Source organism: Poecilia formosa, unplaced genomic scaffold, assembly GCF_000485575.1.
Source record: "Poecilia formosa unplaced genomic scaffold, Poecilia_formosa-5.1.2 Scaffold360, whole genome shotgun sequence".
NCBI lineage: Eukaryota > Metazoa > Chordata > Actinopteri > Cyprinodontiformes > Poeciliidae > Poecilia > Poecilia formosa.
Genome location: NW_006800299.1, coordinates 544753 through 559776, shown reverse-complemented (window position 1 = coordinate 559776; position 15024 = coordinate 544753). Strand labels below are relative to the sequence as shown.

The window sequence follows — 15024 nt, the reverse complement described above, 5'->3', positions numbered from 1 at the left end:
AACTATGAAATAAATGATTTTTACATTTATGTTTAACTTTCATTTTTTAAAACAAAACAATAAAATAAATATTTTCTTAGATTGATCACAGACCAGAGGAAACATTACTCCACGTTTCATGTTTAAGGATCAAAAGACAAAAACGATTTAAACCGAAACCATCAGGAGTCGGAACTGGAGTGTGTGTGTGTTTCCTGGAGTGACTCAGCTATGAATTGTGGGAAACGCGGTGCGGCCTCCCTCACCTCGGGGGCCTGGAGCTGTGGAGAGAAGCCGACGTCCTCCAGCGGTTTCCTCCTCTGCTGGACGCGCCGCTTGATGCTCAACGTTTCTTCTGCAACAGTTAGAACAGGCAGCTCAGCTGACCCGTCGCCATGACGACCAGGACTCATTCTGACAGCAGCTCCGGTCGTTACAGAAACACCTACTGCTGTCAGAAACATCCATGCAGACATGAAATAATTAAATGCAGAAACTACCAGAATGTTGGAGCTTTAACTGTGAAAATAATCATTTTTGTATTTCTGGTAGAACATGATTGGATGAAACGGATCTGACGTCTGATTGGTCAACCTCTGGCCAATCACTATCAACTAGAGCAGAGTTGGCCCCGCCCACTGACCTGATTAACCATTAATAAGTTAGAATTGATAAGGCTGTAAATATAAAATAAATATTATTAAAACAAAATAATAATAATAAAAAAGACATTTGAGGATTAATCCACACGGAGTGGCAGATTTTAATCTGTGAAATCAACTGGTGCTGCTGGGCCGGGTAACGCTATGGTATAGTCAAAGTAAAAGTCAGTAATTATGCGTTTTCCAGGCACAAAGTGACATTCCCTACCATAATCAGTAACTATGCTACCTTCAGTTGTTTTAAAAATGTTATTTATATCAAATATGACTTAAAAGATATTTAACTTTGTAACAACACCTTGAAATTGGGCCTCTGTCTCTTTAAGAACTTTGAAGCTCCGCCTCCAGGAAGTCGTCCCAACATGGCTCCTCTATTAACCCTTTAATGTTTTTACTTGCAGTAGCTCCTGCAATGAGCAGTTTGCTAATTGCTGCTGGCTAGTCTGAAGGAGCTGAGTGGAGGGGGGGGCTGCGCCCTGAAGGCGGGGCTAGGTCCGCCCAGACCGAACGGTCACCATGGAGATCAAAGGATTTCTCTAACATGAAAGAATCAAAACAACACTGCAGGTTTGTTTCTGATGAAGATAGATCAGAAACTAGCGTTAGCTAGTTCTCCCAGCTAATGTTGACTCTCTACTTGATGCTTGTTTCCATGGTAACGTGAAGCAGCGGAGCAGAACTCTACCTGGAGACTCCGGACAGGTGAGGACGATGCTGTCCACTTCCACGGCCGGCTGTGTGGACGAGAAGTTGTTTCTGCGGGACAGGAGGGTCAATAGATCGTCTCTAGCCACGTCCTCATGAGGAGGCAGAAGCGTGCGCGTGAGGACGGCTGACCTTTGACCCGGCTTCCTGGCGGCCGACGGCACCTGGGCGTGCTGGAAGTGGCGGCCCTGCAGGACGATCCCTGGAGGAAGCGCCGAGGTGAAGATCAGGTTCAGGTCGGTTCTGGTGGAGGACTGCGTTGGTACCGGCAGCGCCACGTCACTATGGGGCAGAGAGTGGATCAGAACCGGGACCGGGACCGGGACCTGGACCTGGACCTGGACCAGAACCGGGACCTGGACCAGAACCGGGACCTGGACCTGCTGGACAAATCAGAAACCAACCAGAACCAGCATCTGCAGATAATAATGAAGGCCCACTGCTGTTTGGACCGCCTTCTCGGTATTTTTTGTTTAATTAAAAACTGTTTAATGTTTTTTCTTATTACATGTTTATAACTTGCTATAAACACCAAGTTGTCTCTGGCTCAAAGCTGCTTTATAAATGAAACTGCCTTGACTATCATGGCTAATGGTCCTGTACTACAGGACATTGTCAAAAGCTAGCAAGTTAGCACGGGTATATTAGCAGCTAGTTAGCGTTAGCCCAACTGGCTTCAAGATGTCTGAGTGCAACTCAAACTTTTGCCCGAGAGAAAAATCTCACAAAAAACAAAAACCTGCAAGAAGAAGATGAGATGGTTTAGATGTCAAACCTGTGACTCTCATATTTCAGGCCAACTTACATTTTTTTTAATTAATTTAAGACATTCTTGCTAAAGCTGTTAGCATGTCAGAATGGTCATAAGACTTTCAGATTTCTTCTTCTTCAGTCAGAGACCTCTTCAGGTTTGATGCAACACTGACTGCTACTGGAGATCTTTCCTGCCCACAGCATCAGTATCTACATCGACTCTTTGAAGATACTTTGATAATTTGACGAGTTAAAACAATATTCATAATAGTTTATTTATTGACTATTATTGATGATCTGTCCTGGAACAACAAACCAGTGCAACCAGTTGGACCAGTACGGTTGAAGAAGCAGAACTGGGCCGTACCTGAACCTCCGGGGAGTCAGCCGGGTCAGGGACCGCATGTGGCTGCTGGCTCGGTTTCCGTACGTCCTCAGCTGGTCGGGAGAACTGTAGTGCTTTAACGAAGGAGACTGGGGCAGAACAAAGCAGAATCAGAACCAGAACCATCAGAACCGGGTCAGAACCGGGTAGGAACCAGGAGGAATTACCTTCTTCTCCTCCGGAGGGATCACCTGCTGCCGCTCCATCTCCTCCTTGCTCACCACGCTCGCCCTGCAGAGAAGAGAGTCCAGAACCGTGAGCCACGATGACCTTTGACCTGTCTACAGTGTGGCGTTTTGAGGAGAAAGGTCTGGATGGTTCAGTCATCATGATTCATGTCAAACCTGAAGGTAAACGAAACCCACAAAATTCTGGTCTGATTTCACTTCCACCAGGTGTATGTAAACTTCTGACCTTTAATGTTTTTCATCCCTGATTGTCTTAATTATTGTTTCTCAGATTTAATTAAAAAGTTCTGTGATAACTTTATTTTGTGATGTTACAGTTTCTGCTGCAGTACGGTGGCCCACAGGTTCAAACAAAAATCAAACTTATTAACAATGCAAACTCCAAAACACACAAAAACTAACGCAACAGAAAAATACTGCAAAACAAAAAATGTCGCAAGTCACAAAACAAAACAAGTATAAAGAGCTGCAAACTGATGTTAGTCCTCCAGACCACTAGGGGGAGTCGACCAGCAGATTATCTGGGACCAAGCGCTCAGTAAAAAAAAACGGGAAGTTCAGAAGAAAGTTGGGTGAAAGAAAGAAAAAGTGCATCCCACTTGCTTTTTTAGCATGTAGTTATTTAATATTACAGAACAATTCCAGACTCCCCCTAGTGGTCAGGAGGACTTCAGTTTAGTGAAATGAGTTTGCACATTTTTCTCTTGGTATATATTTTTTTGCTTTGTAGCGTTTCTATGTAGGTTTTATTTATCTATTTTGAGTTTTAAAAACATTTTTATCACATATTCTAATTCACCACTGACCAGCCTGTTGGAGCTTTGATGCTCCATTTACCGATTAATTACTAAATTAGTTGATGATTCTTACGGTAATCAATTAATCCCAATTAATCGATTCAGCCCTACACTTAGTCAGAGAGAGCGTCCAGAAAGCTGCCAACAAACATTTATAATGATTACAGAATCATTTAGTAACATATATTTATTAAATGTGTAATAAACATTTTTTTTTCCAGATTTCTTACGTAAACAAAAATTTCTGATCAAAATCTGACAGAAGCATGAATAATTATGGGCCTAGCTGGGCACTGTAGGCTAACAGAGGCTACTGGAAGTTAACGGAGGCTAATGGACGCTAACGGAGGCTAATGGACGCTAACGGAGGCTAATGGACGCTAACGGAGGCTAATGGAAGCTAACGGAGGCTAATGGAAGCTAACAGAAGCTAATGGAAGCTAACAGAAGCTAATGGAAGCTAACAGAGGCTAATGAAGGATGGTGATGAGAATGAGAGCAGCAGCACCGGGACAGCCCTTGGCGGAGCGATCGGGATAAAAAAGTGAGAGCAGAGCTGCTTACTGGTGTCGGGTTTCCGCCTCGGCGTCACCAGGAAGCGAGAAGCTCCAGCTGTGCTTGAAGCCTCCATCTCTCCTGCTCTCAGATCTATTCAGGGCTTAGACAGTAAAACCAGAACCGGGTCAGAACAGGAACAGCAGCAGAACACAAACCAGAACCGGGTCAGAACACATGCATCATATGAGCCGGACCGGACCGGACCAGTTCCAGCTGCACAGTCGGACCGAATCTGGTCCCTGAAGAACCGACTACCGAAACCAGACGGATCAGACCGAGAGCCGCTCCACACGCTGCAACGATCATTTTACTAACCGATTAACTGATCTATTATTATGACGATTAATTGGTTATTCTAATAATTAATTAATCGTTCCAGTCCTACATGGAACCAGATGGACACGACTGAGGAATTCTGGGAACACGTGGATTACAGTTATTTGGTTATTTTTACATCATTTCTATTGTTTTATTGCAGCATTTTCTTAATTAGTTTTCTGTTATTTTTAGTTTTTATTTTCTCCTCTTGTTGCTTCTTTCCGGCTGAGGAACTGTTAACCTGAAACACCAGCTGCACCGCAACACACACACTTCCTGTTTCTGAAGCAGCTGATTGGACCCCTCTGCTGGGCCTGGGTCACAAGCAGGAGGTAATCTGCAGAACCAACCTGGCTGCAGGTAAACTGGTTCTGGATGAGGTCCACACATCCAGAACCAGAACACTGCTCCACAGACAACCGGCCCCAACGTAGACCAGATGATGGAGGAAAACCAGTTGAACTCCTAATGCTCGATTCAAAGAGAAATACCTGAATCTAAAACATACTTATGATAAAAACAAACCAACTAGCTGGTTGCCATCTAAACATCTGCACTGTTGACATAAAAATAATCAGGATCCCCCCCATATCAAATTCTACTGCAAATAGTATTTTATCTGGTTTTTAGTGCAAATATCTCAGCACACTTGGACTAAACTAATCTAAAAACAACTTTTCAGCAAGGAAGAGGAGCTGGTTACAAGTTAGTAATAACTGATTAAAGATATTTGTCCCATACACACATATATATATATATATATATATATATATATATATATATATATATATATTCTCGTTTGTGTGAACTTTAATATTTTTATCTATTTTGTACACTATTTAATTTGAAGGAATCCCGTTTCCATTTACATTTTATCTCATTTTAGGAGTTTTTATCTGATTTTAGTAAATAGTAACTACAATAACAGTAACAGTGAAAAATCATAATATCTCATGTGTTTGGATTTATTATCCTGTGCAGGTTATATTTCCTCTGAATTCACACCAATCCTGCTTCTGTTTACATGTTTTCCTCTCAGATCTACAGCTAGCCTGTTAGCATGTCCGTTAGCACCAGTTAGCATTCTGTTAGTGAACTCTGGCCAATCAGAGGCTGTTTATCTGTTTGTTTGTTTATTGTTTACTTGTTTGCGCCTCCATCTGCGGTGAGCCAGTCAGCTCTGGGGCTACAGCCTCCCCTCCCAGCCACAGGAAGGCCCGGCTATGCTGCGGCTACATCCAGCTAACAGCAGCGCTAACGGGGATAGCTGCAGCCCCCAGAACAGAGCCGATTCCGGTCACAAACAACCGAACCCTAACCATAGCCGGTCCCCCAGCCGGTCCAGACCCGAACATTCGGCCCTCCCTTCCCCCCGTCCGGGCAGAGGATGATGGGGAGAAGCAGCGTGGAGCCAGCCGGAGTCCCAGTGGCTGAGTGCGGGTGAAGTAGCAGCAGTGGTCCGGTCCGGTGTCCGGTGCGGAGTGTCACCGCTTACCTTGGAGGAAGAAGCTTCTGTTGTGGGCCATGTTCATGCCCTGACCCGCTTCATGTTCCGATGATGCTCATTAATGGCTGGAAACAGCAGCTCGGTCGTTTAAAGCTTCTCGGCTCCACAAATACACACCATGCCGGAAGTTGAATGTCAGGGCTTCACAATAAAAGCTCTAACATTCCAAGCCAGTAGAAGCTGAATGAAACCAGAACATGCTGCAGGTTTAACCCCCAATGTAACCATAAACCGTTTCTGAACACCTCAAACTCTCCGGTTCTGATCCATTAACATGGTCTGTGTCTTCTTTACTCAGTTATTTTACCTAATGAGGTTAAATCATCAGGAATATCTTACAGTTTGATGAAAATAACATAGTTTCATAACTACATAAATTCATGACGTCGTTCTACATCAGGCCCTCAATTACTCTTTAATGTGCTTTTAGCCCCCCAGATATTAAGATGCTTTCCCCAAAAAAATCCAATGAACACCTTAAGTGTAAAAAACCTTTTTGAAAAATGTAGGAAGTTGTTTTTTTTCTAAATTTGCCATTTCCATCACACACAGCAAATTTGGAAGTGTTAAGTCAACTCCTAGAGAATTGAATTAACACTTTGAAAGTGCCTATATTGGTCCACTCTTGATTGTGAAAGTTACACTTTAGAAAGTGTCATTTGTGAGAGATTTGTCTCCACTCTGTGTTTTTGATTTTTCACACATCAGTGTTGATTTACCCAACACTAGTGTATAGTGTCAAAAGTTAACACTATGAATGTGTTCATTTAATACAATAGTATTAAATATAGAACATAGAAATCTGAGTTTTAAAATACTATTGGTTGGGTGAGCTCTGGTGGTGCAGGGGTTAAACACAACCCACATATGAAGGCACAACTCAACACGGCTTTTCGCTTCCCGGCCTTTGCTGCATGTTTTCCCCCCTTCTCTCATTACCCACTTTTCTGTCAACTCACTATCAAATAAAGGCCACAAGAGCCAATTAAACCTTTTTTTCCCACAAAATACCACTGGTAGTCAATAATCCCCAAATTTATTTTAAAAGACATTAGATGCCACTTGAATCTACAAAAACATCAACACAAGTTGCAGTACATAGTCTACTTTTATTTCAAAACATCAAACAGCACTGACAGCAATATACAACAAAGGTCATACATTCATGGTACTTTGCACTGAAGGTGAAGCTTTGAAAGTTCACTGAAAGCGGCCATGGATGGTCTTGTGATCACTGATGGTGAAGTGTCTTTGGTGCTGCTCTTGTTTTTGCCAACATGAAGGAGGAAGGGCTGTCTTGGTTCCACACCAATGAGGAAGGCTTCAACACTGGCTCCCATATTTGGGAAAATGCTAAGAAAACAAATAAATTAACTATATTGAGCACAGCTACATTCAAATAGCAAATAAAGCCAATAAGAAAGTCCTTCTACAAAGACCTAGGATCATTAAAGTAACACATCCCTGCACATATCTGACAACATGGTCCACAGTTTGACATGAGCCGTTTTGGCATTTTTCTTGTGGCCTTTGGACGTAGGAAGAAGAACATGAACCAACAGAAGAATGCCTGTTTTTTGCAGCCTGGAGGAAAAACAGGAAACATAGCAGAAACATTAGGATAATAAATACATATTTTAAAAAGAAGTGTGAACAAAACTAATCAGACCCACCTCTGTGTGTCACCATCATATTCATTCAAATTACTCTGCCCCCTTTAGCCTGTAGAGCATTTCACCACCTACAAGATTAAGCATAAAAAAGTCAGAAATAATTACCATGAACAGAACTCACACACTAAGTATCACATAATCATTAGGTATTATAGAAATTAGTCAACTTACAGAAACATCTTTGGACCTCATTAAAAGTCGTGCCAACCTGTCTGAAGAAATATGATGAAGTCATCATAACAGGCTTCAGTCACCAACATGACAACATTAAAGACAGTCTGTCTAATAAAGACAGTTAGTCTGTCATGTGTCGGCAGTTTGTAGATGTTCTACAGGTACAAAACATTGGAGTCAAATGGCTTAATTGCCTCCTCATTGTGTAGCTATGTTCTCCAGAGTCCTGCTAATCACCTAATTATTCTATTCAGGTGGTGCAGCAGAGGCACATCTAAATGTTGCAGGACAGTGGCCCTCCAGGACTGGAGTTTGACACCTGTGGCATTGATCAAGCCAACGGTCCAACAAGAAAACAACTCCGCAGCTAAATAATGTTAACTCAAATGGCCTTCAGATTTTTCTGACAGTTTTAATGTTCGGTTAACCACCCGACACCTCATGCTACCTGCTTGGCTAGCTTTAGCTCCTAACAAAAATAATAAACAGTCGTATATATCGTGATACCCAAACAAATAAACGAACGTTAAGCGAACTATGTATATGAATCGATACTCTTGCGCAAACGGAAAATTAATGCCTCCATAAAAAAGTCAAAAACATAATAATTTAAAGATGGAACTTACCTTGTTATAAAAAGCTCCAGACAAGACGTCATACTGCTGCCTCCGCTCCTCAGGCAAACATGTGACGTCACAGCTACGTTACAATTGTGGGAGGAGCTGTCTGGTGTTGATGAATTGGTTTTATTTAACTCCAATTCAACTAACACTCATATTGTTGAATTAGTCTAGACAAGTGTTGAATTAACACTGTATTTTAACATACAACACCAACACTGGAAATCTGACACTTTTGAATTTGCTGTGCAGTTTTCTTAAGCACATTTTGTATTTTAAAATGTTCATTTAAAAACTCCAATTCAACCAGACATTATAAAAGTCAATAATTAACGGAGAAAATTTAATGTATTTTTTGTATTTGTCTGAACATTGTTTGACGGACCATCGCACTGAATGCCTGCCCCTTTAAATAAATAAACTAGTCTTTCAGTAAACTCCATATGATTCAGAGAGCTTTAAGGAAGGTGAAAATGTTTTTAATATTTCTACCACCTCTTCATTACAGTCAGCTCTCAATATAGCCACAACTTACGCCGTCATATCCGGTGGCCTTACAGAACTAATAAGGTCACAACTGCGCCTCTGCAAACACATTGTTACATCAAAGCGCTGCCTGCGGCTGTGACGTCACAATTCGCCTATGATCTCATGACTTGAACAGTCCCCTCTGTTGGTCAGTTTGGATCATTTCAGTCCAGGAGCCACTTGTTGTTGGTTGTTTGTTCCAAGAAGAGAAATAAATCAAATCCAAAATGTCTTTCGATGATGTAGAGATGGTGAATGTACTGAGACAGAACCTGGTCTACGGTCCTCCTGGGACAAAAGACAAGATTAACACCATGGTGTGTGTTATGATTATCAGGACTCTTAGAAACTGCGACATGAACGCCAAACGCATCCTCTCAGAGAGCTGCATGGCGAAGATGAAGAAGCGTCTGAAGAAGCTGATGATTTCCACTGGGGACCCAGACGGAGTTCTGGTCATCATCACCAAAGACAACTTATCGGACATCGTGACAACCGTTTCTGAAACTCTGCACCAGCGGTTCGGCTCGTCTGAAAACATGGTGAAGGCGGCGATGAGGAGAGATGAGGAGTTTGACGAGGCGCTCATTGAAGCTCTGGCAGAGCAGCTTGGAGTAAGAATCCCGGACTGCCACAGACACGATGCCAGCCCAGACCACGAGTCCGATTCCCCGTCTCCGGGATCCAGGCCGACAGTAGACAGCGGCGTCATCTTCTGCTGTCTGCTCCTGAGAAATATGATCAACATCCCCGAGGAGCTTTACGAGTTCTTCCCGTCAGATGTTCGGAAAATGATGGTGAGCCGTCTGTGCGGGTTGATGGTCCAACAGAACCAGATGACTGCTTCCCAACTCGAGCTGCAGCCAGAAAACCTGAAGCGCATCGCTGCGGCCATTTCCAAGGAAATCCACGAGGCTTTCGGGTCAATCCAGAAACTTCTTAAAGTCGCTCTGCTTGCAAGAAACAGTTTCGACGTCTTGCTTCTGGATTACCTTGAAACCAGAATGAACATCACAAGGAAACCCGAGAACACTCTGGCCCGGATGTTTGGAGCCTTCGACCGGGACCTGGAGAACATCTCCAGGTGGTTCCACCGGCTCCGCACTTCTCGCTATGAGGACCTGTTGTGGTAGCAAGATGGTGCCCCCTCTAGGGACCAGAGGATAACAAACAGCTTTTTAAGATGCTGTTGTTCGAGGAATCCATTTTTAAATGTCTTTGAAACGAAACAGTTTCCTGCTTCCATAAAAACTGAGCGGCTCGGTGTTGGAACTAAACCTCCTGGTTTCAATCCCTGCTGATTGTTTCTACTCTTTTCTTTCTGGGTTTTTTCCGGGTAATCCGGGTTTTCCCTCTTAATCCAAAACCACAGACTCACTGCTCTCTAAATTATAAAAATAAATCTCTTCAGGATAAAATACAACCTGAGGGAGTTTTAGTCCAATGGTTGGATTTTACACTTTTATTGATTTCTCTAAAGCACTTTCTGCTTCTTTCTTTTCTGAAAAACTCATCCGTGTTTCAAAGCCAGCCAATTATTCCACTTATTTATGGGTTTGAAAAATATATATATAAATAAAGCAATAAAAAATATTTAAGATAAATCCAATAATAATAATAATAATAATAATAATAATAATAACAACAATAATGAATTTAAAATGACTAAAAAGAAAACAAAAAAAAATCTATGGAATATTTTATATAACTATGAAGTAAGAATATATAATAAAAACTTAAATGTATAGACAATTAATACACCTGATGTCATAGGGAAAAGGGAAACTCCCAGTTCTCCATCTTTCTCCCAGTTTCCCACTCTGGGCAGGGGGCTCACACCATCTCTCTCTGGCTTTCATGCTGTCACTGTGAATGAGGTCCAGATATGAATCACATAAGTATTTAGCTAACAAAATAAATATTTAACTTCAGATCTTAATTTGATTCTCTGTGAGGGTTGTGTTTTGAGCAAACTCACGTCAAAGGTCATGATGTTCAGACAGAAAAGACAGAAAACATCAAATTTGTTAAAAAAAAACAATCACTTTATTGATTGCAGTTGCCATGGATACCAATTCTGGCTTTAGATTCACTAAACATGCAGTAAATGTAGTAGTTAGTGAGGCATCTCTTCCAGCTGGTCAAGCTACATCTTCATTCAGACAGCTGACCTTTACAAACACACACACGCATTTGCATTGCTATCTTTGTGGGGACTTTACATTGACTTCCATTCATTTCTATGGCCTAAACCTTATCCTAACTCTAACCAAAACTCAATTCACACTGTAGCCCTATATCTGACCCAAAAACAGAGTTTCCCCTTGTGGAGACCAGGCTTCGGTCCCACAAGAAGCAATGGGTCCCCACAACGTAGTGTCAGGGAAATGGTCCCCACAAGGTATTACAAACAAACACACACAGACACACACACACACGGCTCGAGGTTCAGCTGCTGCTCTTGCTGTTTCTTTTCTTCTTCTTCTTGGGGATTTGCTTCCCGCCGGCTGCTTTGGTTGACCCATCAGACGGTTTACTGGACTCTCCTGGTTCTGGCCCACTGGTCAACTGCTGGACCAGAACCTCTTCCACTGGGAGGACTGGTTTCACCAAACTGGTCTCCTTCAGACATTCTGTCTCTAAAGCTTCTGGTTCTGGATCCGCCCTGCCTGGTTCTGGATCCGCCCTGCCTGGTTCTGGATCCGCCCTGCCTGGTTCTGGATCCGCCCTGCCTGGTTCTGGATCCGCTCTGCCTGGTTCTGGATCCACCCTGCCTGGTTCTGAGGTTGCTGACTGTTGGACATTCTCTCTGATTTGTGTCGGACTCTGCTCCACCTCCGGAGGCATAACCGGGTCGGATGGTTCTGGCCCGGTTACCTGCGGTTCTGGAGCCTTCAGCAGAACCACAGGTGGATCTTCAGCCTTCTCTTCTCCGCCTTCTGCCTGACCAGGCGCTGAAGCCGGACCTTCCTTGATGTCGGTTCTGGTTTGGAACTGAGTGATGGCAGAGACGATGACATCATCTTCGGCGCTCAGCTCCTTTTTCTCGTCCTGCTCCTCGTTATCGCCCGACGCGGCCAGCAGGGCGGCAGCGAACTCCTGCAGCTTGGCCTGCTCCTGCCGCAGCCGGGCGATGTTCTCCGTCAGAACCGGGTCGTCCTCCTGGAGCTCCTGAAGCCCCTCCAGGTCCAGCATGGCAGCGTCTTCAGGAACTCCAGCGTTCTCTGTGAAGTTGGCTAGCTTGGACGGGAGGCTGGCGCTGGACTGGCGGACCTCTCGGATCTTGTCGTAGAGTCCTTTCCTCTCCTCCTGCAAAGCACGGCAGAGCTTCTCCAGCTTCTGGATCTTCAGGACGAACAGGTCGTACTCTCTGCCTTTCTCTGTTCTCTGCAGAAGAAGAAACAAAATGGAGAGAGTTACGCTAACCAATGCTAACCAATGCTGCTGACGGTGCTCAGTCTGATCACAGAAACTTCCAGCTCTAATATCTGGGTTGGGTTCCAGCCTCTGAGATGAGTGGAGATGATTTAATTAGCCAAGTGGTCCACAATGAGGACCTTCTATGCTGCATTCACACCAGCCCTGTTTGGTCCGCTTTAACCCAACTCCGGTCCGTCTGCCTCGAACGTCTGGTTCGGTTGGGGAGGTGTGAATGTGTACATGTGTGTCTAGTGCTAGCGGGAGAAATGCCTCATGGTTTTTAGCATAAGAGAAAGAAAAAAATTCTCCAACCGCTAACATCTGACGGCTCTTAATTTCTGTTTCCATTGGTGAAGAAGGAAGTTGCTTGATGAGTCAAAAGACGTACTCAGGTCAGAAAGCGGACTCAAACTCACTCACTCTACAAGAAGGTTTTGGTAACCATAGGAGAGTTTTGTGATTGTGGATCTCTATATGCAGTTCCACTAAATAAAATCTGCCCTGCTGGCCTGATTTGGAGCAGATGGTTTTATTTTTATTTTTTTGCCACTGATCAACGCCTACTGAAGATTGGTGTCCAACATGGGGCTCAGACCCTCAGTGGGACATTTGTGTGAGTATGAAACCTGTGCAGATATGCTGAATAAAATCTGGTGTTATTTAAACCAGAGAGACTGAGTCCTGGGTGATGATTTCCTTCGTTTCCTGGAGGGAATTCAGAAGCTGATCCAAAGTATCTACAGAACATCACATCGACTTCTCAGCATTTTGGTTCTGATTTACTTCCAGTCCAATCAGCTTACCTCCTCAATCATGTCGATCAGCGTCTTGTTGCAGTTCTCAAACCTGGTCTTCCAAAGGTTTGCCTCCTTCTCCACCTTCTTCATCTTCTCAGTCATCTAAAAACAGAAATATTCAGCTTTATTGCAGTTATTATGACTCTAATAACGATAGGAATGTGAGCAGATTTGAATGGATCTGGAAGCCGCTCACGTTGTCCATCTCCTGTTTGAAGCGGACGTAGATCTCGTTGCTCTTGGCCAGCGTTGCCTGAAACTCGTCAAACTTCTGAGCGTAGAGCGCCAGCTGTGAACGAACGAGGAGGAAGACGTAAACATGGAAGACAAGAAGATTTTAAGGAGTTCACAAGAGATTCCTGAGGCTGAAGATGGACTTCCAGGTTGTTCTGTCATCACACAGAGAGCTGCTCATTCCTGCTTTTATTGTCATGCATGTTTGATTAAAATGTGGTTCTGGTTCTGAAGGCGTTGAAGTTCTGCTGTCTCCTTCTTTGGTTTTGTCTGCAGATGAGGGGAACCGCCACAAGGGGGCAGCATTTCCTTCAGCACGTTTTCAGACCGTCCTGGATGTTAGTGTGAAGGTTTGGAGTCCTGGCCAGCAGGGGGCGCTGCAGGCGATAATATACCTGTTTTAAACGGCACCGATGTGGACTCGGCAGCTGAACTCGGAACCAAACATTTTCCACATTTTGTCCGTTTCCATAAGTTTGCTGCTCTGCTGGGGTTCAGCGTGACAGAAAACGTGAAGAAGAGCAACCAGCATCTTTACAGCTTCATCACCAAACTAACATGATTTTATTCTGGTAATATAATATACTCTCGTAATATTTCTATCTTGTTCTGGTAATATTACAACTTAATTCTTGAATTATTGCAACTTTATTCTCGTTTTATTTCCACTTCAATGTCATATAACTTTATTCAGAGTTTATTCTCATATTTTTCAAATTTATTCTCATATTGTTATGAATTTATTCTTGTATTCTTGCGTCTTTATTCTGAAATGAATATGCCCTTTTTCTGGTAATATTACAACTATTGTTGGACAATTTTATTACAATATTATGAATACTTATTGATACCAATAATCTCATATTTTATAACTTTATTCTCAAAATGACTTTATTGTTGCACAACTTTATTCTGACTTTATTCTCACATAATTCCACCTTCTTGGATTATCTTCATTTAGTTGTACAACTATTCTCATATTATTACAAATTTATTCTGGTAAATTACAACTTTATTCTCACATAATTACAACTTTCTTATATTATTTCCATTTAATTCGACTTTATTCTCAAAAAATTATGACCCTATTATTCTTGTTTTGTTGTGACTTTATTCTGGTAACGCAGCACTTTTATTCTCAGATGAATATGCCTTTATTGTTGTGATGAAAGATGATATTTTAGCCTCTGTTGTTGGATCAGAACCGTCTGGAGGGCAGAGAATCTCCCTCAGGTGATGAGAACCTGCAGCGCCTCATGGATCTGCAGCGTTCTACCTGTCCAGGTGTTCTGGCCGTGAATATTCACCTGTGCCTGCATGACAGTCGCCTGCTCTCTGAGAGTCTTAGCCTGCAGTTTCCACTCAGCGGCCTGAACCAGTAACTGGTCAGAGGGAACAGAAACAGACGCGGTTACAGACGGTCTTTACCTTCTTCTTCATGGCCAGCTCCTGCTCCTTCATAGCGAAGCATTTCTTTGTTTTGTCAATAGCTTCTCTAAGCAACTACGGCAACAGAGACACACAGTCACTCAGTCACAGGGTCTGCTGCACATATGGAAACACATTAGACCATATAATCATTGCAGTCACCATGAATACATGCAACATGACAGATAGCATGAATGGACTTTGATTCATTGTAATAACTCGAATCTGGATCCTGCAGAAATCATGTTTCATAGAAATCTACCAAATGTAAAATTACATAGATAAAAATTAACAGCAA

The 15024-nt window shown here is 42.9% G+C and overlaps 2 protein-coding genes across 2 annotated transcripts in view; both read right to left on the bottom strand.

Annotated features, from left to right (window-relative positions):
* Positions 1-6036, bottom strand: part of senp6a (SUMO specific peptidase 6a) — a 24901-nt gene extending 18865 nt beyond the window's left edge. The window contains exons 1-7 of the mRNA XM_016662122.1: positions 5841-6036; positions 4034-4127; positions 2652-2715; positions 2467-2573; positions 1479-1628; positions 1327-1397; positions 246-427 (exon numbers count right to left, since the gene is read on the bottom strand). Of these exons, the coding sequence (XP_016517608.1) occupies positions 246-427; positions 1327-1397; positions 1479-1628; positions 2467-2573; positions 2652-2715; positions 4034-4127; positions 5841-5877 (705 nt within the window). The 5' untranslated portion in view covers positions 5878-6036. The remainder of the gene's footprint in view (positions 1-245; positions 428-1326; positions 1398-1478; positions 1629-2466; positions 2574-2651; positions 2716-4033; positions 4128-5840) is intronic.
* A 4840-nt stretch (positions 6037-10876) lies between these two features.
* The window catches only part of txlnba (taxilin beta a), a 9385-nt gene continuing 5237 nt past the window's right edge, over positions 10877-15024 (bottom strand). Inside the window, exons 7-10 of the mRNA XM_007574757.2 lie at positions 14727-14801; positions 13261-13353; positions 13071-13166; positions 10877-12234 (exon numbers count right to left, since the gene is read on the bottom strand). Of these exons, the coding sequence (XP_007574819.1) occupies positions 11296-12234; positions 13071-13166; positions 13261-13353; positions 14727-14801 (1203 nt within the window). The 3' untranslated portion in view covers positions 10877-11295. The remainder of the gene's footprint in view (positions 12235-13070; positions 13167-13260; positions 13354-14726; positions 14802-15024) is intronic.